The sequence below is a fragment of the Phoca vitulina genome, unplaced genomic scaffold (assembly GCF_004348235.1).
Source record: "Phoca vitulina isolate PV1807 unplaced genomic scaffold, GSC_HSeal_1.0 scaffold3, whole genome shotgun sequence".
In the NCBI taxonomy this organism is placed as follows: domain Eukaryota; kingdom Metazoa; phylum Chordata; class Mammalia; order Carnivora; family Phocidae; genus Phoca; species Phoca vitulina.
The window spans coordinates 35,953,964-35,980,153 of record NW_022589706.1 but is presented as its reverse complement, the minus strand read 5'-3'; the positions used below and the strand labels follow the sequence as shown (position 1 = coordinate 35,980,153).

General features: G+C 44.9%; 1 protein-coding gene and 1 pseudogene across 1 annotated transcript in view; one reads left to right on the top strand and one right to left on the bottom strand.

Annotated features, from left to right (window-relative positions):
* The window catches only part of SPATA18 (spermatogenesis associated 18), a 36,800-nt gene extending 11,008 nt beyond the window's left edge, over positions 1–25,792 (bottom strand). The window contains exons 1-7 of the mRNA XM_032400348.1: positions 25,481–25,792; positions 13,239–13,344; positions 13,008–13,123; positions 11,528–11,640; positions 6,186–6,281; positions 2,773–3,024; positions 924–1,200 (exon numbers count right to left, since the gene is read on the bottom strand). Of these exons, the coding sequence (XP_032256239.1) occupies positions 924–1,200; positions 2,773–3,024; positions 6,186–6,281; positions 11,528–11,640; positions 13,008–13,123; positions 13,239–13,344; positions 25,481–25,567 (1,047 nt within the window). The 5' untranslated portion in view covers positions 25,568–25,792. The remainder of the gene's footprint in view (positions 1–923; positions 1,201–2,772; positions 3,025–6,185; positions 6,282–11,527; positions 11,641–13,007; positions 13,124–13,238; positions 13,345–25,480) is intronic.
* Positions 3,562–4,760, top strand: LOC116629967 (annotated as a pseudogene).
* Positions 25,793–26,190: the final 398 nt, after the last annotated feature.

Here is a 26,190-nt window from a genome sequence, read left to right as displayed (position 1 = left end):
GGAAGGAAGGAGGGAAAGAAGGGAGGAAGGAAAGAAGGAAGGAGGGAAATAAAGGAGGAAGGAAAGAAGGAAGGGAGGGAGGAAGGAAGGAAGGAGGGAAGGAAGGGAGGAAGGAAAGACGGGAGGAAGGAAGTAAGGAAAGAAGGAAGGAAGGGAGGGAGGAAGGAAGGAAGGAAGGAGGGAAGGAGGAAGGAAAGATGGGAGGAAGGAAGGAAGGAAAGAAGGAAGGAGGGAAAGAAGGAAGGAAGGAAGAAAAGAAGGAAGGAGGGAAGGAAGGAGGGAAAGAAGGGAGGAAGGAAGGAAGAAAAGAAGGAAGGAAGGAGGGAAAGAGGGGAGGAAGGAAGGAGGGAAAGAAGGGAGGAAGGAAGGAACGAGGGAAAGAAGGGAGGAAGGAAAGAAGGAAAGAAGGAAGGAAGGGAGGGAGGAAGGAAGGAGGGAAAGAAGGGAGGAAGGAAGGAAAGAAAGGAAGGAAAGAGGGAAGGAAGCAGGGAAAGAAGAGAGGAAGGGAGGAAGGAAAGAAGGAAGGAGGGAAAGAAGGGAGGAAGGAAGGAGGGAAAGAAGGGAGGAAAGAAGGAGGGAAAGTAGGGAGGAATGAAGGAAGGAAAGAAGGAAAGAAGGAAGGAGGGAAGGAAGGAGGGAAAGAAGGGAGGAAGGGAGGGAGGAAGGAAGGAGGGAAGGAAGGAAGGAAGGGAGGAAGGAAGGTAGGAGGGAAGGAAGGAGGGAAAGAAGAGAGGAAGGAAAGAAGGAAGAGAGGGAGGAAGGAAGGGACGGAGGGAGGGAGGGGGGAAGGAAGTGGAAATCCCACCCTCCGTCTGTGGCCTCAGGGCCGACCAGTCCCTTAGGCTGTCCCGTTCGGCGGACGCCCGTGCTGCCCCCCGCGGGGCGCACGGGCCTCTGGGGCGCAGCGCACGAGTGTCACCTACCACTGCGGCGATGTAGATTACGCGCTGCACGGTCTCGGCTTTGTCGATGCAGCGCCGCAGCAGGGACTGCGCATCCAGCCGGGCCTGGGAGTAAGCGTCGCTGAACCGGGACAGGAGGGCAGCCTTGCGCGCCACATTGGACATTTTGGCGCGATTCGGGGACGGGCTCCGGATCTTTACGACCGCGGTGGCGGGGCTGGTGGAGCGGCTGCGGCTGCGGCTGCGGCTGCGGCTGTGGCTGCGAGGGCCAGGGCTGGGAGTCCGGCTCCGGGCGGACCTGTTGGTAAGCAAGAACCAGCCGGAGAAGCGCTCTGATTCGCTTCTCTCTCATTCCCGGCCCATGACCTGCAAGTGATTGCCAGGAGCCGTGCGCCCTGCTGCACCAGGGAAAGCAGCTGCCCCCCGCCCCCCGCCCCCCGCGGCCTCTCTGCCCGGCATCAAATACGCGGTCATCGGCTCTGGGTCTGCACAGGGAATTCGCACCTCGTTTTATCCTTTAAGCAGCCCGTCGAGCTCAACATCGATTGTTGGCCATTTCAAGGCCAAGGAACTAGAGGCTCAGAAAAGGAAAGTAACACTGGTGGCAAGAGCCAGAGGGAGAAAGACTAGCTTCTCAGTATTTCTTACCCCAGCCTTGGGGTACTCACGTATCACAGAGGCTTTATGGTATAAAATGGGATGAACACTCAACCGTGAGAGAGAAGATCTGCGTTCTCCTTCTATAGCAGTGGGACCGTTCGCGCTCATTTCTCCCCTCCAGAGTCTGAGTTCTTACCTACAACATGCTCGCCCTATTTCTGGGTGGGAGGGAGGGTCTGAAAGATCCAGTGGGCTAATACAGGTGGAAGTGCTCGGTGAATTGTAAAGCACGGCATCAATGAACGGTATTGCTATCAAGTACAAAGTAAATTATAAAGGAAATGGGTCCCTAAGGAGGGAAGCGTAGAAGGTACTAGGAAGCAAACGGTTCTTCTACAAAGCCCGCCCTGAAGGTGGAGCAGAGCGAAAACCCTCAACAGTAGTCTGCCAATTTCCATGGTGCGAGAAACACTGCCGCCGCGACCCACTTCGAGCTATGAATGTGACATCACACTGAACTTGGAGGGAGGCAGACGTGCACAGAATCAGTTCTAGGGAGCCAGTACAAGCTGGTACCAGCACAACATGGCAGAGTGACTCCCCGGAATGAAAGGCTAAGGTGGCATTTAGGGGAATGGGGACCAGGGGTGGGAGTGGCTTTGATAGCTTGGATCCGGGCATGCTGTGGGGCTGAGGGAGGTGGTGGGTGTTGAAAAGAACAAGGAAAATGCTCCAAGAAAAACGTCCCGCTCTGTCCTCACGTAACTCCGAATGACCTGTCTTAACATGCTGTCCATCAGTAGAGAGGGATGTCACAAGAACACTCACCTACACACTTCATCAAACAAAATGAGCTATAGAAAGTAAAATGACAGGTGGTCACCCCAGAGAGGGACTGGCAGGCCTCAGAGAACAGGACCCTCCTATTATGGAACATTCTTCCGGCATGGGTACCATGCATGTATGACAGGCCCACCCAAATCTGCTTTCAAGCCAAAGAACTATCCTCTCATCTCACATATCTCTCAGTTTCATTCCTTGGGCTTCCATGTCAGCCCCAAATTAATTAGTGCCCAAGCACTGACAATGCAGGAGGTATTTTCTCTCTCTGGAAGAGGGCAGTTAGAGAAAACAATCCCTCTACAATTCAAAGTTCCCATATTGTGGGGGTTTGGGTGCAAGATGTCATTTCATTTTTTTTTTTCCAAGCCACGTTTTTACCACTACTGAAAGGAACTTAAATGAAAAGATCTGTGAGAATTTGTCAGACCTTCCTTGAAGCACAGATTTTTCAGCAGACAAAACAGCTATCTCGTCCTTCAGCGTTCGGAGCTGTTTCTCATAATCAGAAATCACTTCGGTCCGCTGCTCTACGCCCCGCTTGTCAATGCCCCGCTGGTCCAACCTCCTCTGCTCAGAGGTCCTCGGCTCTGAGGTTCTAGGCTCCGCACACCGATGCTCCACGCTTCTATATTCTACGTTTCGGTGGCGGGATTCCTCCTGGACTTGAAGAGATTTAAGCCTGAACAGAAAACAAAAATTAAGGAGGAAAGAAAAGAGAAGGAGGGAAGGATGGAGGAAAGGTAATAGCAACAACTGGCATACCTAACAACAGAGCCTACTACTCTACTCAGCAAAGCAATTACTGCGTTGGACAACTCTGATGGAAACGCACGAGGAACAAACACAATTCAGAAAAGAGCAGAATTACCAGGGTTAGAGTGCCACCCCACGTCTGCAGCTTGCATGAAAAAAGGCTCCTGAGAAAGGAGTATGTACGCAGATCCTCCAGCAAAAGCAGAGTGGGCCTATAGTCATCCTGTTCTATATTAGGCTGATCTTAACTGCACAGAACTCTGGCAGCATCAGACCTCCAAAGCCTAGGTCCAGAAGCTGGCCAAAGAGACAATCTCCTATCTTCATTAGCTCTCTGATTCTCTGAACAGATGGAATGGGAGTGGGGGGGGGGGGTGGAGTATGACAATAGAGATGGAATAACATCCACAATACTAGGTGGAAGGATGAATTTATACAAATAATGTATCCTAGAGACAAAGCTTCAGAAATAAACTTAGCATCCTTATAAAGATGCAGAGAGGCATGACTACCTAAAACAGGAGCAAACCCACACAAAGAGAACATGCTGTGATGAAAAGGACAATGATATAAGATGAAAAGGTAAGGGCTAAGATTAAGAAGGACACAGAGAAGCTAAAAATGCAATAGCAGAATTAAAAGCTGCACTGAAAACGGTAAAGAACAGAATCGCTGCTACAGGAAATCACTCAATTATAGGGTCAAAGAATCTGAGAAGTTCTATCAAGTAGGAAATAAGAGATGAAAATGATGGTGAGAACTCTTCCCCTAAGCGGCCTGAGGTGACCTCTGAAAATGGCCCGCTATTCACTTAACCCAGAAAACCCTACAAAATCATGCAAATCAGGAGGTTCAAATCTTCATGTTCACTTTAAGAACACATGTGAAACTGCCCAGGCCATCAAGGGTATGCAGATCCCAAAAGCCACCAAGTATCTGAAGGACGTCACTTTGCAGAAGCCATGTGTGCTATTCGGTCGCTACACTGGTGGACCTGGTAGGTGTGCCTAGGCCAAACAGTGGGGCTGCACACAGGGTCGGTGGCCCAGGAAGAGTGCTGAGTTTTTACTGCATATGCTTAAAAAGGCAGAGAGTCATGCTGAACTTAAGGGTTTTGATGTCGATTCTCTGGTCATTGAGCACAACCCAGGTGGACAAAGCCCCCAAGATGCAGCGAAGAATTTACAAGGCTCATGGTCGGATTAACCCCTACATGCGCTCTCCCTGCCACATGGAGATGGTCCTTACTGAAAAAGAGCAGATTGTCCCTAAACCAGAAGAGGAGGTTGCACAGAAGAAAAAGATATCCCAGAAGAAACTGAAGAAATAAAAACGTATGACCCGGAAGTAAATTCTGCATTGAATAAATGCAAATAAAAATAAAAAGAGAGAGAGAGAGAAAAGAAAATGATGGTGAGGGGGAGATAGAAGTAGAAAACAGAGCAGTGCTCCCAGCTACAACAGTGAGGGTGTTCCCAAAGAAATCAGAACAATGGAACATGTGTGAAGGCAGCAAAAAGGTATTTGTGTGTGTGTGCGTGCGTGCGTGGGTGTGTTTTAATACAACCCCCACTTGCTTTTTGGGGGGAAAAATCAAAATTAAGATCAATGAAGGTATACCCGCTTACCCCTGTCAGAATAGCTAGAATGAAAAAGACAAGAAGTTATAACAAGTGTTGGTGAGGATGTGGAAAAGGGGACCCTCATGCACTGTTGGTGGGAAGGCAAGCTGGTGCAGCCACTCTGGAAAACGGTATGGAGTTTCCTCAAAAAGTTAAATATTGAAATCTAATAATTCCACTACTGGGTATTTACCCAAAGAAAACAAAAACACTAATTTGAAAAGATATATGCGCCTCTATATTTATTGCAACATTATTTACAGTAGCCAAGATATGGAAGCAACCCATGTCCACTGATAGATGAATGGATAAGGATGCGATATATGTATATGTGATATGATGTGATATGATATATATATTTATATATGTATACACACACAATATATATACATATACATACAATGGAATATTACTCAGCCATAAAAAAGAACTAGACCTTGCCATCTGTGACAACATGGATGGACCTAGGGTGTATTATTCTAAGTGAAATAAGTCAGAAAGAGATAAACAAATACCATAAGATTTCACTTATATGTGAAATAAAAAAAAATGAATCAACAAACAAAAAGCAGAAACAAACCCATAAATACAGAGCACAAACTGGTGGTTGTCAGAAGGGAGAATGGGGGGGGGTGAGCAAAGGGGGTGAAGGGGAGTGGCAGGCATAGGCTTCTGCATATGGAAGAAGTAAGGCACAGGAATAAAAGGCACAGCATAGGGAATAGAGTCACTGATATCGTAATGGCATCGTAAGGTGACAGATGGGAGCTGCACTTGTGAACGTAGCATAAGGTACAGAGTTGTTGAATCACTATGTTGTACATCTAAAACTATTGGAATACTGTGTGTCAACTATACTTTGATTTTAAAAATTCAAGGAAGATATAACCTTAAAGTATGTGTTTATGCTCTCCTTCTAGAAATTTATATTTAGAGAACAATCTGAAATTTAAACTAACGTTTGCTGCAATAATTATCACAATGTTATTTCCAATGTTTAAAATCAGTATCAAAGTAAATGTTCACTATTAGGGAAATATCTAAATAATGGAACATGATGCATCTATTTAAGTCTTGCACTATTTTTTCTTAGTAATAGAGAAAAACACTGTTAAGTGAAAAGATGGGGTCCAAAATTGTATCCTTATGCTGATTTTGTAGTAATAACCCTATTTTTTTAATGTATCAATTGGAAGAAATAACAAAATGGTAACAATAACTGGCTCTGGAATTTTGAGAGGGTTTTTGGGCTCGTCTTATACTCTGTTGTACTTTGAAATTTTTCTATAGTAGACAGCATTTTTGTAGTAAGAAAAAAATTATATAAAACATTAATAAAACTATTGCTGCCTTTCCTCTTTGTGAACAGCTTTTTTCATATTGTAATGGAGTACCAAAAAGCTAAATTCAAAGATCAATCAGCAGACTGCAATAATCCTGTCTTTTTTTTTTTTTTTTTGCTTACTGCTTTCTTAGCTGATTTATTTCCTCCTCTGCAGCCAAAAGGGATATGGCCGATCTGTTCTTGGTTTCTTCAAGAGTCTTTTCAGTTTCAGCCAGACTGTAAGAGAAATCAGTAACTTAAGACAGATTTTCCAAAATTGGCAGACTTTCCAAATCAAGGCATAGGTTCTCCCAGGAACTTTTGGCATATGATATAAGTTCAACAAAAACAAGATCAAATTATGAGACATCTGCATCCAATCAGATACTATTGCAAATATTATGGTGCACTTGTATGCAAAAGCATGCTAGCATTCTTTCTCAATGTCAAACGTGAAGACATTATAGAGTGGCTACCACTAAAGAGCTATGTAATAATTATTAACATTAGAATGTAAAGGGCAAAGAAACTTGTTCACCTCCTCCTTCTCACCCTCCTAATTCATCTGCTCAGCACACCAAATCTTCAGGCTGCCTCTCCCTATAAAATCTCCATTTTCTGCAATATCCCAATACCCTTTTCTGCAGTATTCTCATTATTTTGGACCATAGAGTTGCATTTGACCTAATTTTCCCAGACTTCCTAAATATAAAGAAAAAATTATTTGCCCACCTACAAAGAAAGTCTTCCACAATCACACTTGACTACCAAGTATTTCATGCCTCTAACTTCCACCACTTACTGAGCATGATTTTCCTGAGTTTTCAACATAGCTAGGTCATTGTGAGTTTCAAGGACTCTCTTCATTATAGGCAAATCATAACAAATCCTATTATTTCTTTAGGTCTATCTAAAATTTAAAAAGAAATGGGTGTGTATGGATGACATTGGATGGAGACCAGTGGTTCTCAGTTAAGTCGCCCTAGTCCAGCAAGAGATCATAGGTTGGCAAAGGTTTCTTGACTTCTTGGACCCTACCTCCCTGTACTATCCAGGCTCTTTCATCTGAGGCTGAGAGGTTGCAGTTGCTATCTAAACTCACACCTGTCTTCTTCCTTCCTTTTAGATGGAAGAATGGAAGGTCAAACACTGGGGTCCTCCCCTAGACAGTGAAGCAGATAGAGAAATGATGGGCTAGCAGGATTCCTACCAAGTCCCCACAGATCCCGACCAATCAGGCAATGCAAGAGGTGGTGTGATTACCCAGTGTTCCTTCCCATCTCCTTCTCCTCCTCCTCCCCTAACAAGTGCCCACGCAACCTGTGAGTGCTCGTGCAAATGTCACCCCTGACTCTCTCAAGCCCTGTGTGTCTCCCCTTCTCCGGAGCACCTCCAACACTTGGTTCACACTAACAGTCTCATTACAAATACACTGTGAGCTACTTAAGGGCAAAAATTATTTTTTATCTTTTTATCCCCAACATCTAAAATAGTGCCTGTAACACAGTAGAGATTTTTTTAGTTGAAAAATGAATGAACACAATGTCTAAAGTCTTTTAACAAATGCCAAAGTAGCAATAACTTCATAATAGGGCTACTGGCAATTAAGAGGAAATTGCTGTGATTTAATTCAGAGGTGACTATGTTACAGGTTTTTTAAAGTGTACATGGAGAAGAAAATAAACATTTTTGTCAAGAGAAAACTGTAGAAAATTAAAAGGAGCAAATAGACCAAGAAAGGAAGGAGAGTATGAACAGGAATAAAGTAGTTATGTTTTTCTCTTAAGATTTGGCACACCCGGGCGCCTGGGTGGCTCAGTCGCTAAGTGTCTGCCTTCGGCTCAGGTCATGGTCCCAGGGTCCTGGGATCAAGTCCCGCATCGGGCTCCCTGCTCAGCGGGGAGTCTGCTTCTCCCTCTCCCACTCCCCCTGCTTGTGTTCCCTCTCGCTGTGTCTCTCTCTGTCAAATAAATAAATAAAATCTTTAAAAAAAAAAAAAAAAAGATTTGGCACACCGGTGTGAACACATGTACGTACAACCAAACGTACATGCTAATTTGGCACCCTTGAATGATATACAGAGAGAAGAAAAGGAGGTACATTCATGTGCCAAGCATTATTTTAAGCAAGTTCATGTATTTTACTTATTTTTTATTAGGGATTTATTCATTCACTGAGGATATACCATGTGGCAGGCACGAGGTTGGGTGCTGGGCATACAACAGTGTCAGAATAACAGACACAAGACACTAACCCTTTGGGGCTTCTAGTCTAGTGGATCAGAAACTTGCGAACCAATATTTTAAAGTTCCAAATTGTGGTAAGGGCTATTTTCAGATCACTGTGAAAGAGAACTACAGAGCGGGGCGGAGGAAAGACCTTTCGATATACATGGTCACAGAAAGACTCTGAGAAAGTCACATTTCAGCTGAGACCTGAAAGATAATAAAGAACCAGCCATGCAAAGAACCAGAGAGAGACCGCCATGTTTCTGAAAGAGCACAGGCAAAGGCTGCAAGGTGAGGAAGGGGACCACAGACCAGGTGAGGAGAGCCTGGCATGAGATGAGGGTGCAGAGAGAGGCAGGGCCAGATCACACAGGGCTACAAGAGGCCTGGTAAGGAGTTCAGAATTTTTTCTAAGTGTAAAAGGAGGCTACTAACAGCTTTTAAGCCAGGGTCTGACTTTATAAATTTCTATGTGTGAAATGGATTATAGTAGAGCAAGAATGAAAGCAGGGTAGCCAGTTGGAAGGCAACTGGTTGAGGCAACAGGTATCAGGACCTTCAACTGGGCGATGGTGGTAGAATAGTAAGAAAGGGACAAGAGTGGGAGATGTTTAGGAGGTAGATTCAACCAGATTTGCCAATAGATTGGAGATAGGAAATGAAGACACAGAGACTCATAACCAGATCCCGAGTATAAAATCTAGACATCTTCCTTTTCGAGGATTCATCAAACTTGGGCAGACCTGTCCCCATTCAGCACTGTATTAGAATTTGCCCATTTGTAACTGAGTCAAAACCAACCTGGTCTCTAAAAGGTTAGACATGGGGAATCTCCTTGGTGGGCCACTCATTCCATAGCAGGTAGCAGGTAGAGTGAGAGAGAAAGGAGAGACCTAGCTACCACAGAATGTGGGGGACAGACAGCATCATTTCTGATGCCTTAAAAGAAGGTGGGTTAAAAACCAAACAAAACTAGGAAATCCAAGGTAAAGGAACAAACACCTTCATCTGTGCCACTTTCAAATGAGATGCACAGGGTTTGGTGGGGGGAGGGGAGGATATATATATATATATATAGTATACACACAAATGATAAAGCAAATAGTATGAAATGTACATGACAGTGTATATGGGTGTTCTTAGTACTATTCTTACAGATTTTCTGCATTGGAAATTATTTCCAAATAATTTTTTTTTTACAAAAAGTATGCAGTCATAGTTCCCTGACCCCTGATGCTCCTGATGGGTATTTACAGAGCCATAATGATAAGAGAGGGAGGTAGGAAGGAATTCCTGGCTCCTCTTGGTGCTGATAGAAGTCAAGAACCAGCAAAGTCTTGAAGCCCTGCCTCACAGTTAGTGGCAAATGGAAGGGCCTGGCCAGCCGCAGTTGCCAGCAAATTCTCCAGAAGATTTAACCAGACAAGCTACAAATCAGCACCCCTTGGCACAAGACTCTACTGCCCAATTGGAAACGAGGCAGCAAGAACCCATACAGCAGCACAAGCCCCAAAGTCTCTCCTCTCCAGCTTGAGTCATCCCTCATAAGCACGCAAGCATCCCTCTACTTCTAAATGGCCAGTCTAGGGAAGGAGGAGGGCCGAGGAGACTCCTGGAGAGGGGGGAAAAAGCCCCTAACAGAAGTTTGAACTTGGAACTAACTGAATATTTACAGGAAAAGGACTATACAGTAAACCAGAAAAGAAGTGGTAAGTTTAATTATCCTCACCTCACTCCAAATCAGCTGATATTAGTTGAAATAAGTTGCAGAAATTCAGACGATTGTGCTTTTTTGCTCATTACATTTGTAAATGTTGACGGTTGCAGCCATAAAACTGTTCATTGACAATGATTCCAGTTGGAAATGAATGGGGGGTGTGGAGGTAACTGTGTGTGTGTGTGTGTCTATGTGTGTGCGCGCACACACACACACACACACATGTAAACACACACAAAGAAAAATGTCTGGAGCAAAATAAACCAAAATGTTAACAGGGATGAGATAACAGGTGATTTTCACCTTTACACTTGTATTTGTTGTATGCATTTTGAATTAGCAATAATCGTGCCTCAGATAAACCCCTTGGCTATGATACTGCCACTTTCGTATGTTGTATGCATTTTGAGAAGGAAACTTTTATTACTTTTATAATCAAGCAAAACTATATCAGTGGAGATGCTTTCCTTAAAAGGAAGTCTCATCAGAGAACAAGGCAGCGTGCCACAACTTATTCCATCACAAGCCCTAACTAAAGAGTTCCTTGCCGCCCCATACATGTCCGCAGTGGAGCAAGGCTCCAACTGAGAAACATCCGATTGATGGGTTTTGGCTAGGTGGGCTGAATGCAGTTTCAGACACATTTGTCTGTCTTCCTCAAGTGCAAATCCAGGGCTTACAATTTTCTTTGCAGTGATTCCTTGAGCTTGCTACCCTGGCTTGGCATCTGACACCTGTTGCTGCCTGGCATTGCTTAACTTCCTTAAAATACTTTTTATATCTACTAATTATTCCAAAATCTTGAAATGCTCATTCTTTAAAGAGTCTGACTTCTCAGCCAGGCGTTTATACCCTCTAAATGAGCACATCTGACAGACGGATGCAGCTTATTCATCTTACTTTTGCTCTCTTTCCTTAATTTTACTCTTTGTCTGACCTTCTTTAACCCTCCCCCTTTTGCATCTTATTTTTCTTTCAAAAGATAGATTACCAGGGGCGCCTGGGTGGCTCAGATGGTTAAGCGTCTGCCTTCGGCTCAGGTCATGATCCCAGGGTCCTGGGATCGAGCCCCGCATCGGGCTCCCTGCTCTGCGGGGAGCCTGCTTCTCCCCCTCCCTCTGCTTCTCCCCCTGCTCATGTCCTCTCTCTCTCTCTGTATCTCTGTGTCTCGAATGAATAAATAAAAAAAATCTTTAAAAAAAAAAAAGATAGATTATCATATAACAATCTTCCCCTGTTTACATATATAGGCTCATAACAGGCCTCTAGAGAAGAAGGAGCTCCAGGGATGGAGCCAAGGGGAGCAGGGTCTTAGGTAGCCTATTATAATGTAGAAATCTTATCCCCAGATTCAAAGACACTGGCTCCTTACTCTCTGTCTGACTCTCTCTCTCTCAGTCTCTCTCTCTCTCCATACACACACACACAGAGTTATTTGCAGATGTCTACATTTTACATGAGCCATTATTCTCCTTCCGAACTTAAAAATTAAGAACAAACAATTCTTTTTGGAAAAAGATAACTTGCATTCCTCTTACTCGTCTTGAACCTGGTTGAGTTGATTATGAGTCGAAGTCACCTCAGAGTCTAATTGTTGCATGTCCCGATTCCGAACACCAGCCTCTTTATGTCTCTCCTTATCAAATGTGTCCTGGAATGATACACAAATCAAAAATAGTCTTGAATACATGAAACAAGATGATGGGTTGCAACACATTATGCTGAGCAAAAGAAATCAGGCACAAAAGGACACAAATGCATAGTTCCATATATATGCAGTTTTAGTGCAAGCAAAATTAATCTAGAATGATAAAAATCAGAAGAGTGGTTGCCTGGTTGGGGGGTGGGTAGGTGACTGGGAAATGGCACAAGGTAATGCTCTGGAGAGATGGAAATGTTTTATAACTTAATAGGGTGTGAGTTACATGGATATATGCATTTATTGACCTATGGATTTCACTGCAGGTAAATTATAGCTCAATTTTTTATTATACATCAACTTTTTAAAAAGCCATTGAAATATCATCTCATATCTTTATACTCAGAAGAACACCCATGGGGTAAAAATCTCAGCAACATGTGAAAAATCCCCAGGGGAGAAAAATTTGCTTAAAACCAACTGATGTCTATGGAATACTTAGCCTATGTTAGTTGTTTCTGCATGTTTATCACATTTAATTCTCAAAATGGCCCAAGGGGGTCAGCAAAAGCATTGTTTCCTTTCCAGCAAGTGAGACATGAAAGGTTAGTCAACAGACTCAGGACCATAGAAGAGTGACCAGAATTCTGCCCAGTGACCCCCAAGCAGGAACCCTTCCACCCCTGCACCCCTAAGGCTGCTAAGAAAAGACCACTCTACATGCTTTAATTTTAGAAAAGAATTTATGGAAATCCATATAAACATCCAAAACCAAGGTTACTAATGCTTAATGATGTTAATGCCTTAAGCAAGGTATATGTTCTCTTTCCAGTCTGGGCTTCAACTGTCTAAAACCTGACACTAACCCACAGAAATCACCCCATAGCAACAGCAAATGACAATACTCTTTGTCAGTCTCTGAGAACTAACTTTTCAACTCGTTTCATTTCACTTTTTCAGAATATGGTGCTTCCCCCATCTAATGGTCTCTTCTGAGGCTCCGTGTACCCTAACTGTCTGTGTGACTGATCTGTCATTCCAAAGTTCCCATTTAATGCCGAGTGTGGGCAATGTCCCAGATGTAGAACATCACCAGTCCTTTCTTACAGCTGAGGAGGCAGAGGTTCGTTGATTTGTCTGAGGTCACACCGCTGGGAAGTAGGCAAAGCTGAGAGTTGAACGCAGGTCTCTTTGAAGAAAAGCTCAACCCATTACGCCGCTTACTACTGTAAACAGAAACTCACCTTTTGGACCTGTGTCCCCATTCCCTAAGTAGCGCTGAGTCCCTCACTAAGTAAAAGCCATCTCTTATATATGTCTGAGTTCCCAGAGCCTGATCGGGGTGCTGAAAGTCAAGGGGGATCCTTTAGCGTCCCTACCTGTAGAGAGGGGACCTTGCTGTCAACAGGTTTTCCCAGGGAAGCAGCAGTAAAGGAGGCCTCCAGCCAAGGCAGAAGGCGCGATTTGATTATTTCCACACCATCATAATGTCCACCTAAAAGAACCCATAAATCAGGTCAGGGAAAGAAATTCAGCGACACAGTGAGAGAGTACCAAGGACTAAAGCAAAAGAAGAGAGAGCCAGATGGGGAAACACAGGCCATTCTCACCTTCTTGGGCTGCCGTAGTGAGGATCCTAAAGAGCTGTCCTTGAACTTTGGAAATTTGTTCAATGAGCTCAAGGCAATGATTAAGATTTTGATCACATGTGTTTGTCTACAAAATCAAAGCAGAAAATCAGTGCAATTCCTTTCCTCAGGGACCCATTGCAGGTTGACAGGGCCTGACTTTACCCAGGGGCCGCCTGGCTCTGGTATGCTCCCAGGCGCAGAGACTGCCCTGTGTTCACCAAAACATCATTCCCGTTCCTCCTGGACGCACAGCTAGACCACTTTTCCCAGCTTCCCTAGCAGTTGGGCAGCCATGTAACAGAGTTCCAGTCAATGGGACAGGAAGTGCTATGTTCCACTTGCAGGTATGACCCAGAAGAAAACCCCTTGAGTGATTCTCTTCTCACCTTCCCCATCCGGCAGCCAGATGCAGAGGACCCAGCAGAGGGCCCAGCAGAGGGCATAAAGGATAGTGGAGCTACAAGATTTGAAATTTGAAAGGCTACACATTGGACACTTGCAATGACTGTCACATCATCAAGAAAGTGTGTGTGTGTGTGTGTGTGTGTGTGTGTGTGTGTGAAGCCACTGAGATTTGGGGGTTATTTTAATAGCAATACCCCTGACTTACTACTCAATGGAACCCTGCAAAAACTCCTTTTATAAAGTGAATAGACCTTTTGTAACCCAATAAAAACCACTGCTTCCTAATTTACCTGCTTTATTGGTTCGTGTCCTCTAAGTTCATTAAGTACGTAAAGAACACTACTTGTTAATGGTAGGAAGGTATTGGGGGGTTGAGGATCCCATGGTGAATAAGACAAAAGACATGGCCCCAGCCTTATAGCACATGCAGACAGTCCCACGCGGTGAAATATGTGTGCACGAGGTCTACTCCAGAGCCCATGGCCTTGGGAAGACTTCCGAGAGGAAGTGATTATCTAGGCAAGGAGAAAGCAGGCAGATTTGGGGGGATGGGCAGTTCCAGGGGTTGCAAAACATCCACAGAACACGAAGAAAGCCAAGAGGTGGGCCTTTAGCTATTATTCTGCTTTTTTTCACCTCCTTGGTGAGATGTTACCATTTCCACACCAGCCAAACCGCTAATGAAGTCTACCGCTAAAGGAAGGACCACAACCACAAGCAACAAACAAATCATGTGGGTGCACAGACTGCTGTGTCCCCTCAAGCCCTGAATCCCAGGCAGGAAGCAGGGGTGAGGAGGACAGAAAGGAGAACAAAGAGGAAGAGTGACCTCCAGGCGAAAGGCTACAGGGCAGATACATGTGGGGGGTGGGCAGGGGGTTCAGGCAGGAAGCAAGCTCCCTGTGGACAGAGGCTATGCTGGCCTGGCTGCTGTTGCACTCCCAGACTGTGCTCTGTAGTCTCTGTCGTCAGATCCAGACAGGCACATGACGACGGGAAGATTCACACACTTTATGTTTATCGCAGATCTCCTATGCGCCAGGCACTATTGATGCTTTACATAGATAAGCTCAGTGAAGCCCCACAGCAGTGCACTGGGAGGTGGGGGCGTCATTGTTAACATCCCCATTTTCAGAGGACAAAACTGAGATGCCGAGAGGTTAAATAACTTGTCCAAGCTTACCTAGCCGGTAAAATGACAGAACTGAGATTGGAACCCATGCTCTTAAGATCGTGGTTAGAGCTGGGAGCAGAGGGAGGATGGGATGATGGGACAGGAGTGAATGGGGAGGGCCATCTGGAAAGGCACCTCCTGAAGGGGAGACACTGAGCAAAGTGGATAGTACACTGAGGCACTGAGCGAAGTATTAGAGAGAGACCGTGATGCACAGTGGGAACAGTCGGGGCAAAGGCCCTGTGGCAGGGGCAGAAGCGAGTTTAGTCACCTTGAGAATCATAAGTAAGCGTATGTGGCAGAAGCACAGAAGGTGAGAGAGGTTGGCAGGACAGATCCTGGAGGGCCTTGCAGGCCCGGGGAGGAGTCTGGAGGGGGTGGACTCGTGGTGCCCTCGGTGGAGCTTCTGGCTTACGTCCACGCCTGGTGGACAGCACCTGGTGACAAGTTCTGTTATGGCACCTACGTCTCATACAGCCATTTGTTTCTGTGTCTCATCCTTCTATCCCCTTCTCCTAAAAAGACCAGGAGCTCTTTTAAAAAGTTCCTTTGTCTTTCCTATGTTTATATCAGTTGCCACTGGTATGCATAACAAATTGAAGGGCCCAAAAATATTTGACAAATGAATGAATGAATGAATAACTTAACAGTGTAACATTGATATCATCAGAACATTTGGAACCCCCAGCTGAACAGCTGTGCCCATCCCTCCTTTGTTGAAGCAGCAGCTCCTTGGCCTTGCTCTCCCACCTGCACTTACCATGGTGAACCTGTTACTCAAGAACAGCTTTGCCCTCTGGCTAGACCATGCCATAGGCTAAGTGGACAGGGAATGGGGCCTGAGGGTCCAGCAGACCTGAGTGATTATCTCTGCTCTACCACTTGCCACCCTCCTCTGCAATCCTACGCAGATTACTTCACCTTTCTGAGCCCATTTCCTCTCCAGGAAAATGGGGATCATGCCTTGCAGAGTGTTAGAGGAGAATTAAATCCAAGAATGCATATCTAGCACCTCAGAGAGAGAAGGCACTCAACAATTGGTACCTATGAGGTATTATGTGTTCTTGAGAGGAGCAATGGGTATAGGAATAAAGGCAGACCTTGGTTCAAATATGGTTTCCTACTTAGTTGCTATATTCTCTTAGAAAAGGTATTTTAAATAAGAGCCTCTGTTTACTCATATTCAGGAGGTGGCTGATCTCATGAGCCAACTTAGGTACAGAATAGAGGAGGGACAGAATAATTAGAAGCATTATCGTAGTATTATTACCATTTGCTTCTATGCCTTGCCCAGGGCCTGGTACAAAGAAAGTACCCAAAGGAATGTTTGTTAAGTGGGTTTGTACACACAACTTAAACAACAGAAGACAATACACGGTGTAAGACAGTTCCTGTTCCCGAGACCTGTTACAACATGCTGCAACTTCTAACACAAAGCATCACACAAGATGCTCAAGTTGCAATGGAGTCATGTTCTTCTACCAAACAGTCACTCACACCAAATAAATCGAGCAAAGATATGACCTAATTATACTGTCTCCTAATTCCAAAGTTCCTTCATTCATAAATCATTGAGTTCCTACTATTTGTAAGGCCTTGGGCTGGTAGCTCAGGAAATAAAACTACATTGAAAAAATTAGTGGTGCCTGGGTGGCTCAGTCGGTTAAGCGTCTGCCTTCGGCTCAGGTCACGATCTCGGGGTCCTGGGATCCAGCCACCACATCGGGCTCCCTGCTCAGTGGGGAGTCTTCTTCTCCCTCTCCCTCTGTACTCTCTCTCTCTCTCTCTTGCTCTCAAGTAAATAAAATCTTTTTTTAAAAAAAAGGAAGAAAAAATTAAAAGTTGCCTACTGTCAGTGAACTCACCAGCTGGGGAAGAGGGTTGGAAAATGGGAGACACACAGAGGATTAATAGTTACCTTAGAGTTTATTAAGTGCTCTCAGTGGGTAGTGAGCTGGGGAAGGAGCAAAGCAGTGAGCAGTGGAGGAGAGTGGTGATGTGATCCGATTTACTTTGCGTTTTATGAAAATCACTCTGGCAGAAGCCGACCACATAGGGTTCAGATAAGAGAGTGAGCCTGGTGGGAAGAGGGGTTGTTGTAACCACCTGGCTGAGAGGTGCTGAAGGCTGTGGAGATGCCAAGGGTCCCCTGAAAGCCCTTTGCAGCCCTAAATCACATCTGTGTCAGCCACTGGTTCTAGCATTACCTGAGGAGGATGCCTGAAGGCTTGGAAACAGAAAACAGGTGTCAGAGGGATGGTGCTGTTTTCAGACAATGTAGGGGATCCGCAGGACCTTCAGATAGAGCTGTCTAGTAATAGTACCTAACAGTTATCGAGCACTTAACTTTGTGCCAGCCAAACCCTGTGCTGAGAGCTTTAAATACAGTTTCATTGAATCCTCAGAATAACCCTACCAACTGGATTACCATCCGTCATCCCTAATTCACCAAAGAGGAAAACCAAGATCTTAAGCAAGTTGGAGAAAAGGTGATTGAGCCGGAAACTAAGCCTGTTCCTGCAGCCTTTGACATGGAGCCAGGCTCTCAACCATGGCCCTATCCCAAGAGCAGAAGGAGAAGACTCTGGATCTCAGCAGAGAGGTCGGGGCTGGGGGCGTGGCTCTGTAAGCCTACAGCTGATGGAGAGTGCGGCAGCCATATGCACAGACGAGATCCCCAGGCTGGGAGACGGCAAAGGGCAGGGCAGAGGGCGGTTTTGCTATTTCAGAAGTGGGCTGAGGAAGAAGGGCCAGTAAATGAAAACAAAACAAGAGCAGTGAGAAATAAGAGCACAGCCAGGAAGGAAGGTAAAGAAGCAGGAAGCCAGAGAAGGAGATGGTTTATGCTCTGCTTCACTTATGCCTTTAGGCTCTCAACACATGTTTATGGACGAGGCTACTGTGTGCTGCATGCTAGGGGTACCATGATGGGTAAGATACAGCCTCTTGCCCTCAAGGAATTTATAGTCCAAGATAAACATGCAAATAAATGCAAAACCAGAACGACTTGCTATAAGAAAAGTAGGTCTAGATCTCCCAGGTGAGGCTCAAAGGAGGAAATGGTGAGGAGCCAAGATTTAGGAAGGCCTTCACCTGAGGAGCTCTGTGATTCTAATTGCTCTAGTGTGGGGCCTGAGCACTGAAAATTGTTTTTAAGTTTTCTAAATGATTCTTATGTGCAACCAAAACTGAGAACCACAGCATTCGTGGGAAGTGAGATCAATTTAATGAATCTCAACCGGTACCCCCCTTAAAAAAATTTAATGAAAGAGAAAAGGAGTATATTACAATTACTAAAGATAAGAATTACTCAAGAAACCTTTGCTTCAGTAATATGTATAGAAGAATGTAGGTGTGCTATGTTGTGAAGTAAAATGCATAGATTTCTGTGGTGAGTTTTTAAAGCACTATCCTAGAGAACAGTGCTTTGTCCATGTTGAGAATCTCTGCTATGGGCAGTGAGAAGCCACAAAAACGATCTTGCAAATGGCTAAGTAAATATTGGCTTAGAGGTGGGCATGGAGGAAGGCAGGGAAATCAATAGGAATATGCCATGTTATAATTGTGGAACTTAAGTAAACTTCAAACTTATCCTTTTTTTTTTTTTAGTTTTTATTTATTTATTTGACAGAGAGAGACACAGCGAGAGAAGGAACACAAGCAGGGGGAGTGGGAGAGGGAGAAGCAGGCTTCCTGCCGAGCAGAGAGCCCGATGCGGGGCTCGATCCCAGGATCCTGGAACCATGACCTGAGCCAAAGGCAGACACTTAGCAACTGAGCCACCCAGGCGCCCCCAAACTTATTCTTATCCTTCATGCCGATAGGAAAGTGAGAGGTAACAGAAAGGAGTAGAATATTCAGGAATAGAACTACCGGCATTGTTAACAAAACGTGTCCTTTTATAGCCATCAATCCCTGTGCAACAGAGATGGGCTACTAGCCTCCTTTTGTAACCATGATGGTTATAAAAATACTGTGAGTTCAGTCCAAGGCAGAGTTCTCTGGACAGCATGAAGCTCCTATGCCTGTGAGTCTTGCAAGTATTTCTGCAACAACGTTCGCTTGGGATCTGCCCTAACTTACCCTAGATTTTCCCACACATGTAAGAAATGATAGGAGCTTGAATAAGAGCAATGGTAGCTAGAGGGGGAAAGTGGGCAGTATTTGACAGATATTTAAAGGTAGAATCCTGATGTGATGAACCCATTTGTGAGGCATGATGGAGACAGGGGGCAGCCCTTCACGTGGCTCAGTTTCCAAAATCAACCCTCTGTTCTACAGCATGGCTGACTTTGCCACAACACCGCCACCTCCACAACAATGTTTTTAAAACCAAAATACTGAACTTTAGATTTAAAAAAGTAGGCTTATATATACCCCAACATCTTAGCAAAAGCTTCTATTTAGATCTCTCTGCTGGATTTTAGCATCTTGACCTGAAGTTAATATTTCTATCAGGTTTCTTTCATTAATGATTTTTCCTTAAGTATTAAACAATGATGATGTTTCCATTAGCAAGTTTGTCTAAGATGAAACTAAGAAGGAAAATTTAAAAGTTGATAGCCCCTCTGTTAAAGATAGAATAATCTGCCTTAACCACTTGTCAACTTCTTTCCTAGCCATGAATTCGTCATTAGTAGTTGTGGCAGAAACGGTAGCACTAATTAAATATTCCACATGCTTTCCATGCCTCAGGCTCCTTTACAAGTAGATGGGAGCCACGTAACAATCCCTAGGGAAGGTGAGTGAAAGTGCTGTGTATAATTTAAGTGCTCTCCCTCTCTTCCCCAATGGACCTCTGAGGTCCCATGATGAGATGACCATGCCACCAGGCGGGGGCCACCTGAACCTGAGCCAATGACGGAGAGAGTTGCCATCACTTTGCATGAATGAGAAATCTCTTCCATGTAAGTTTAGACAGTAAGATTTGGAGTTATATTCATTACTGCAGCTTAGTATACTGTAAGGAGATAAAGGGAAGAAAAAATGTTTTCTGTGAATTAACTGGACTGAACCCCCAGGAATGTGGAAGTGTATTGACTGTGGGGGAGAGAAAAGGCAGCCAACGAGTCTGTTTGAGGACACCATAGCAACCACAACAACCCTTTTGTACTGAGAATCAGGGACATTTTGTCATAGAGGCAACGTCTATTTCAACACGAAGATTATCCTAAAACAGAGGGATACCTCTTTGAGAGCTCCTTTTTATGTACCGATATTGAATATGCTGTTTTCACTTGTAAGGGCAGATTTCTATAACATAAGAGGAGAGTAATGCAAGAGGAAGTGTTATGAGCTCTCCCTAGCATCCCCACTCACATATCAGCTAATCAAAAGTTTCCAGATCGTCATGTCCTGGGGTCTATTATGATACTTCAAGAAATGGAATCCTATCCTATCTTAGGGATGGGGTTATCAAGGGAATGGTAAGTTCTTACCATTTGCTCCTGTAATTACATACAATACATTTTAAAAAGTAATAAATCGCAGAGCATCTGACCAAAGGTAGCTCCCTAGTCCACAAGATTCTGGGTGGAAACAAAAGCATCTCAGGAGGAAGAGAGTTTCAGCCCAGAGCTGACCTTCTCCAGGTACTGCTAACATTGGAAGGAGGTTAATTTCTCGTCTTAACATCTCTATGAAGTAATTAGGTCATGAGACCTAATTCTGTTCTGCGTAGGTGGTTATTTGACCCTTTTGCAGAGTTGACCGAGAGGACCACACAGATGGTTCATGATCAATTGGGGGCATTTGGGGCAGCATACTCTTACCTGAAGGACCATTCTCAGAGTCTGACCTTGTTTACATGTCTCCTCACTGCATGATGCTTTTAGTCCCACCCCCCATTGCCCCCTGGGGATAACACCCAAACTCCTTAACACACCACCCAAAGCTTCTACCCTCTGGCCCCAACCGCCCCACCTCCTCAGCCCCATCTCACTTCCTCTCCCTGCCTAGAACCATTCATAGGCCCCCCAAATAGGCCAGCTTCTTCCTGCCTCCCCACTTTTTACACATGCTCTTTCCTCTACCCTTCATCTGCGTCTCTGACTGGAAGTTTATCATTAAGATGAAGCTGACATTTCTATTCCCAGCATCTAGCACAGACAGTCATATCATAAACTCTGAAAAAATCTTTTGTTGAATGAATAAGTTAATCAATAAAGGCACACTGCCCAAAGTGTAAATATAGAATGTCTAGGCCAAACCTTCACACATAGCAGAAGCTAAATAACGATTTATTGAGTGAATTATTAAGCTCTTAATAATTGGCTCAGTTCTTGGTTGAACAAGGAGAGATTTTCTATGGTTCTTTCACCAACAGTCTCAGTAACCACTGAGGAGGAAAAACAATTCTGAAAGTTAAAAGTTTGTACCAAGCTGTCCTTGAACAGCCAATGGAATCCAAGTTTTAAAGACCAAGTAATACAATAATTCAGCTTCTCTTTAATAACTAAAAGAAAGTGAATTGGCAATGTTTGCTATTGTTTTTATTGTGTTTCTCTAGTGGGGTTTTGAAAAATATCTCTTCTTGGAATTGTTTTAAATAAATAAATCTTTAAAAAATTAAGCAAGTAATGGTTTTGCATAGGGCCCATAAGATTGCTAAATGTTGTAAGATTAAAAGTGAGCCAACAAATAAAACCAAAGGCTTTGGGGCAGAAAATTACATTTTTAAAAAATGTACTGTGTCTGACCACATACATAGGACCCAATGAAAAGAGTGGTGATGGACAGATTAAGGCAGAGGAAATGGGAATCCATATGAAGGAAATTATATGAAAGAAGAAAAATTAACTAAGATCTAACTGTTCATCCCAATAATGGCTAGTTTGAAGGAAAATGAAATATTTGCATTGTGTTTTAGAACTAATCTGTTCAAGTCATTGATCTTTTTCACTGAAAATAACTGTTTCCCAAGGGGAACTTTAATCCCATTCTTAATTCTAGAGTGGTATTTATGGCCTTTTATTTTGCTTGAGTTAATTAGAACTAAATCAATGTGGTCACAGTCAGCAAAATCAACTTTCCATAGCAAACATAATTTAAAGCTTTTAATGAACAAACCTCTACAACCAACATTTTAATAAATGTAGTTTGCTACAATGACTATTCTTCATCTTAAGGCCTCAAGGAAAAAGTCCTCGAAACTAGTAAAACAAACTTGCGGTATTACAGGGAAGCTCTTAGCCATTGACCAAAACCCACACTCTAGGTGACAAGATACTGAATTGGTCTAGAGGTAACCTTAATTTTGGTAGGTGGTATATACATATTTTCTTATCCTCTCTCTTTAGCTACACACACACACACACACACACACACACAAAACTATTAAAAACATTTGCATCCTCTCAATTGTGCCCCTACTTGGAAATCTTGGCTTTTTTATTCAATTTTAACAAAGGCTGAATTAAAGATACTTGGGGATCATCTTTAATTCTACACTGGATATGAGGTTTTAAGAAGACAAATGAGTCCAAGAACCCGGGTGTCTAGGAGAATGGTGGTGGCATTCAATCAGTCAGTATTTATTGAGCAACTACTAGGAGGCAAGCATTATTCTAAGTGCTGGGAATACAGAGATGAGCAGAGAATGGGAGAAATCTCTGCCCTCTGGAGCTTACATTTTAGTGGGAAGGAGGGAGGAAAGATTGACAATGAAAGAATAAGTAAAAATTAGAAGATGTAGCTATTACAGAAGAAACAAAGCAGAGAAGGGACACAGTGAGTGCCAGGGGCAGGGATAGGAAATGGCAATTGTAAACAGAATGGTCTCTCCTGGGAAGGTGACATTTAAGCAAAGACTTGAAGGAGGAGAGAAAGCAAAGATGTTGATATCTTACTGAAATATCCACAGGCGAAAGTTCTCCAGGCAGAGAGGAACAGGGAGTGCAAAATGCCCTGAAGCAGGAGACCAGCTGGTGTGCTCTAGACTCTTCTGCCCAATAGAGTAGCCACTAGCCATATGTGACAATTTGGATTTAAATTAATTAAACTTTAAATAAATTTAATTTTTTTTAATTTAAATAACATTTAAAATTCAGTTCCTCAGTTTGTACTTGCCACAATTCAAGTACCAAAGAGCCTCCACATTGGACAGTGCCTGTACAGAACATGTCCATCAGAAAGTTCTATTGGAAAGCTTTGCTCTAGAAAGAACAACCAGACCAGTATTGCTGGAGTAGAGTGAAGAAGGGAGTAACAGATGCGGTCAGAGTTTAAAGGAGCACAGTTGTGTGGGACTTTGATGGCCATTGCAGGAACTTTGGCTTTTATTCTGAGTGGGACAGAAAGTCTGAGGATTTTATTAGAGAAGTAACTTGATCTGACTTGACATTTAAAAGAATCACTCTGAGATATTTTTACAATAATCTAGATGAACGACGTTGGAAGGTGGACAAGGGTGATTACAGCAGAGGTGGTGAAAGGGTTCTGTGTGAATTTCGAAGTAGGTGTCAACAGATTAAGCTGGCAAAAATGTTGTGGGGTGTGTCATGATGAAGACAGTGAAGTCAAGAAAGAGGTCAGTGTTCGTGGCACCGGAGAAGCTAAGATAGGTTTTAGACTGATTTGACTTTGAGATGACGATAGCACAACTGAAAATGTCTAACGGGTAATTGGAGAAGTGAGCTCAGATGAGAAGAGGCCCTGAATATGGATGTGAGATTCATGGGCATATGTGTAAGAGAGAAGCAAGAATGGAGGCCCAAGAGAAGATTCCTAAAGTCTTAAAGAACTGCCATAGGGGGAAAGTGGGTAAGGCAAGGAGACCAATTTTTAGAGCCTTAGAAGAATGGAGGTGTCAACAGTCAAATGTAACAGAAACACTAGATAGTCCAAAAAAATGATCGCACAGGGAAATGGCCACAGATTTTTTGGAAGGGCATTGGTCTCCAAGAGTGCAGTCTCTATGAAGGTGGGGGGAGGAGCTTGGCATGGGGGAGAGAATCTAGATTGAAATGATTTCAGTGACAGTAGAGGAGTGGGGCGGGGGGGACTACTGTTACTGAGAAAGGAGAGTGTAATAAATTTTGGCATTTCTCAGTACTTATGAATAGTTTCTAAAACAATCATTAAATTTGATCCAGTCAAATGCTAATGTCATTTGTGTTAAACATTGTCTTGTGGCAAACTGAATATACTTTCTGTAAAAAAAAAAAAAACTTATTTATTTTTTTAAGTAATCTCTACAGCCAATGTGGGGCTCAAATTTACAACCCCGAGATGAAGAGTCCCACGCTCTACTAACTGAGCCAACCAGGCACCCCCAAACTAAATATACTTTTTAACATTCAGAGTTTATTCAGGCCAAGGGGTAATAATGAAAGAAAGAGGGGGGGGGAGGAAGGAAGGAAGGAAGTGGGGAAGGGAAAAAGGAAGAAATAATATGCTATAAGAGGTAGTAAGAAGTAAATTTTAATTTTCCTGCAATCCGAATGGGGAAGGAATAGTCACAGTGTTCATTCTTTAAAAGTGGGCAAAGATGGTAAACACTGAACACTAGGAAGGGGGCAAGGAGAAAGCTGTAGGTGTAGTTTGAGCTCCCCTCCACCACAGAAGCCCTGGTCAAAGGGTGAATTGGAAAGCCCAGAGACTCAGACAGCATCCAGTTGCAATTTTCCTGGTAGGATTTCAGAAACGAGCTGATTTAAATTCAAAAAAGTTTGAGATCTGGTTGAGTGAGTCTGTCCTATTTAACAAATGAGGTACTGAGACCCAGAGAGGTGAAATAAATTGCCCCAGGTAATTCAGCTAGTACTATCTAGAGCCAGACCCATAACTTGGTGTGGGGGAAGGGGGGACTCATTCCGGGTCCCACAGATGCCCAGCTCTGTCTGCCTCACTGTTCCACTGTACGAGTGGGACCCTCCTATTTAAGATGGACAGATCAAACCCAGCAAATGCAACACTGAGTTGTACTTAATGTGCGGGGGAGGTTAACGCGAGCCGGAGTGGGGGTGGGGATTAATGAGACTTGAAGAGCTCTATGGGTTTGATGACAGAATATTGGCTTCCTACAAATGCCTTGGTAACAGGCCTCCTGAAGTCTGCCTTGGTGTGAAATTGTGCCTTACTTGCCATGCTGACCAGCACACAAGTGAAACCCGCAACGTTGACAAGTGTCCATCTCACTGACATCTGGGTAATAACTCCTGGGAAGTATTTTTATAAAAATTCATTGTGATACAACCCCTGAGTATCCTGAGACGTGATGAGAGGCAGGACCAGGGGTGTAGTTAAAAAAAAAAAAAAAATCGAGTTAGGGATAGGGAGGTGGATTGCTAACGAGGGGATGGAAGGGAAAGCAGCCGGCTGGACCCCTGGCGGACCTCTGGGCTTTCCCGTTGCTAGGGCCGCCAGCGTCCTTGGTTACCGCCGGACAGAAGGCGCTCTCTCTGCGCGGACTCCGAGTCTGCGCTCCGCGGGCCGCGCCACCCCAGCGCCCCCTGGCGCCGGGGGTGGGGGGCGGAAGGGCACCGGCCGACCCGTGCCCTTCCTCCCTCCCCCGCCATCCGGGTCGGAGCCTGGGTCCAGGTGAGGAATCACGCCGGCCGGGGCTCTGCTAAGCGACCACCCCGAGCCAGCCCTAAGAGGGCTCTGCCAGGAACTAAAGCGAGGGCGAGCCCCCCGGACTCACGTTGTACTCCCTCAGCCAGCACTCTAGCTTGTCGTGCATCAGTCGTAAAGGTTCGCTCGAGACCAGTTTCCTCAGGTTTTCTGCCATCGCTCACTTTTCCACTCGGCCCCGCTCTGGGAGATGGAGACGTGGAGGGGACGAGGCGGTGGCCTCCGCAGGACCCTGGGGTGATGTGGCGGGAAGGGTGTTCTTTTCCTGAGGGGCTCAGAGCGCGGCTGGCGCTTCCATCCTCCCCCTCGGGTCAGACGGGGCAGGGATCGGGAAGCCGGGGGGAGGTGCCCTGGGCCACAGCCGCCGCGCCTCAGCCGCCTCCCCCGCGGCCGCCCGGAGCCCCAGCCAGAAATACCCGGGCGATTATTAAACAAACCTTGACGTGGGCGGGCGGCTGCTAGGGACGCGCACCGCGCGCGCCTTGGCAACGCCCGCCTCTGCGGTCAGCCGCGACCGCTACTCCCACCCAGCGCCCACCCCGCCGCCCTCCCCACCGCCCCCCGGGCCTGGCACCCGCCCTGGCGCGCCCTGGAGCCGCTCCTGCTCCTGCTCTCGCTGCTCCTGCTCCTGCTGCTCCTGCTGCTCCTGCTAGCCGAAGGCGAGGCCGCCCAAGGCCCCTGACACTCCGGATGGGGCCGGGAGCGGAGGGGCTAAGACTGCAGACGGCCGCCACTCCGTCCCTTGATGGAGCGAGACTCACCCTCAGTGCGGGATGGGGG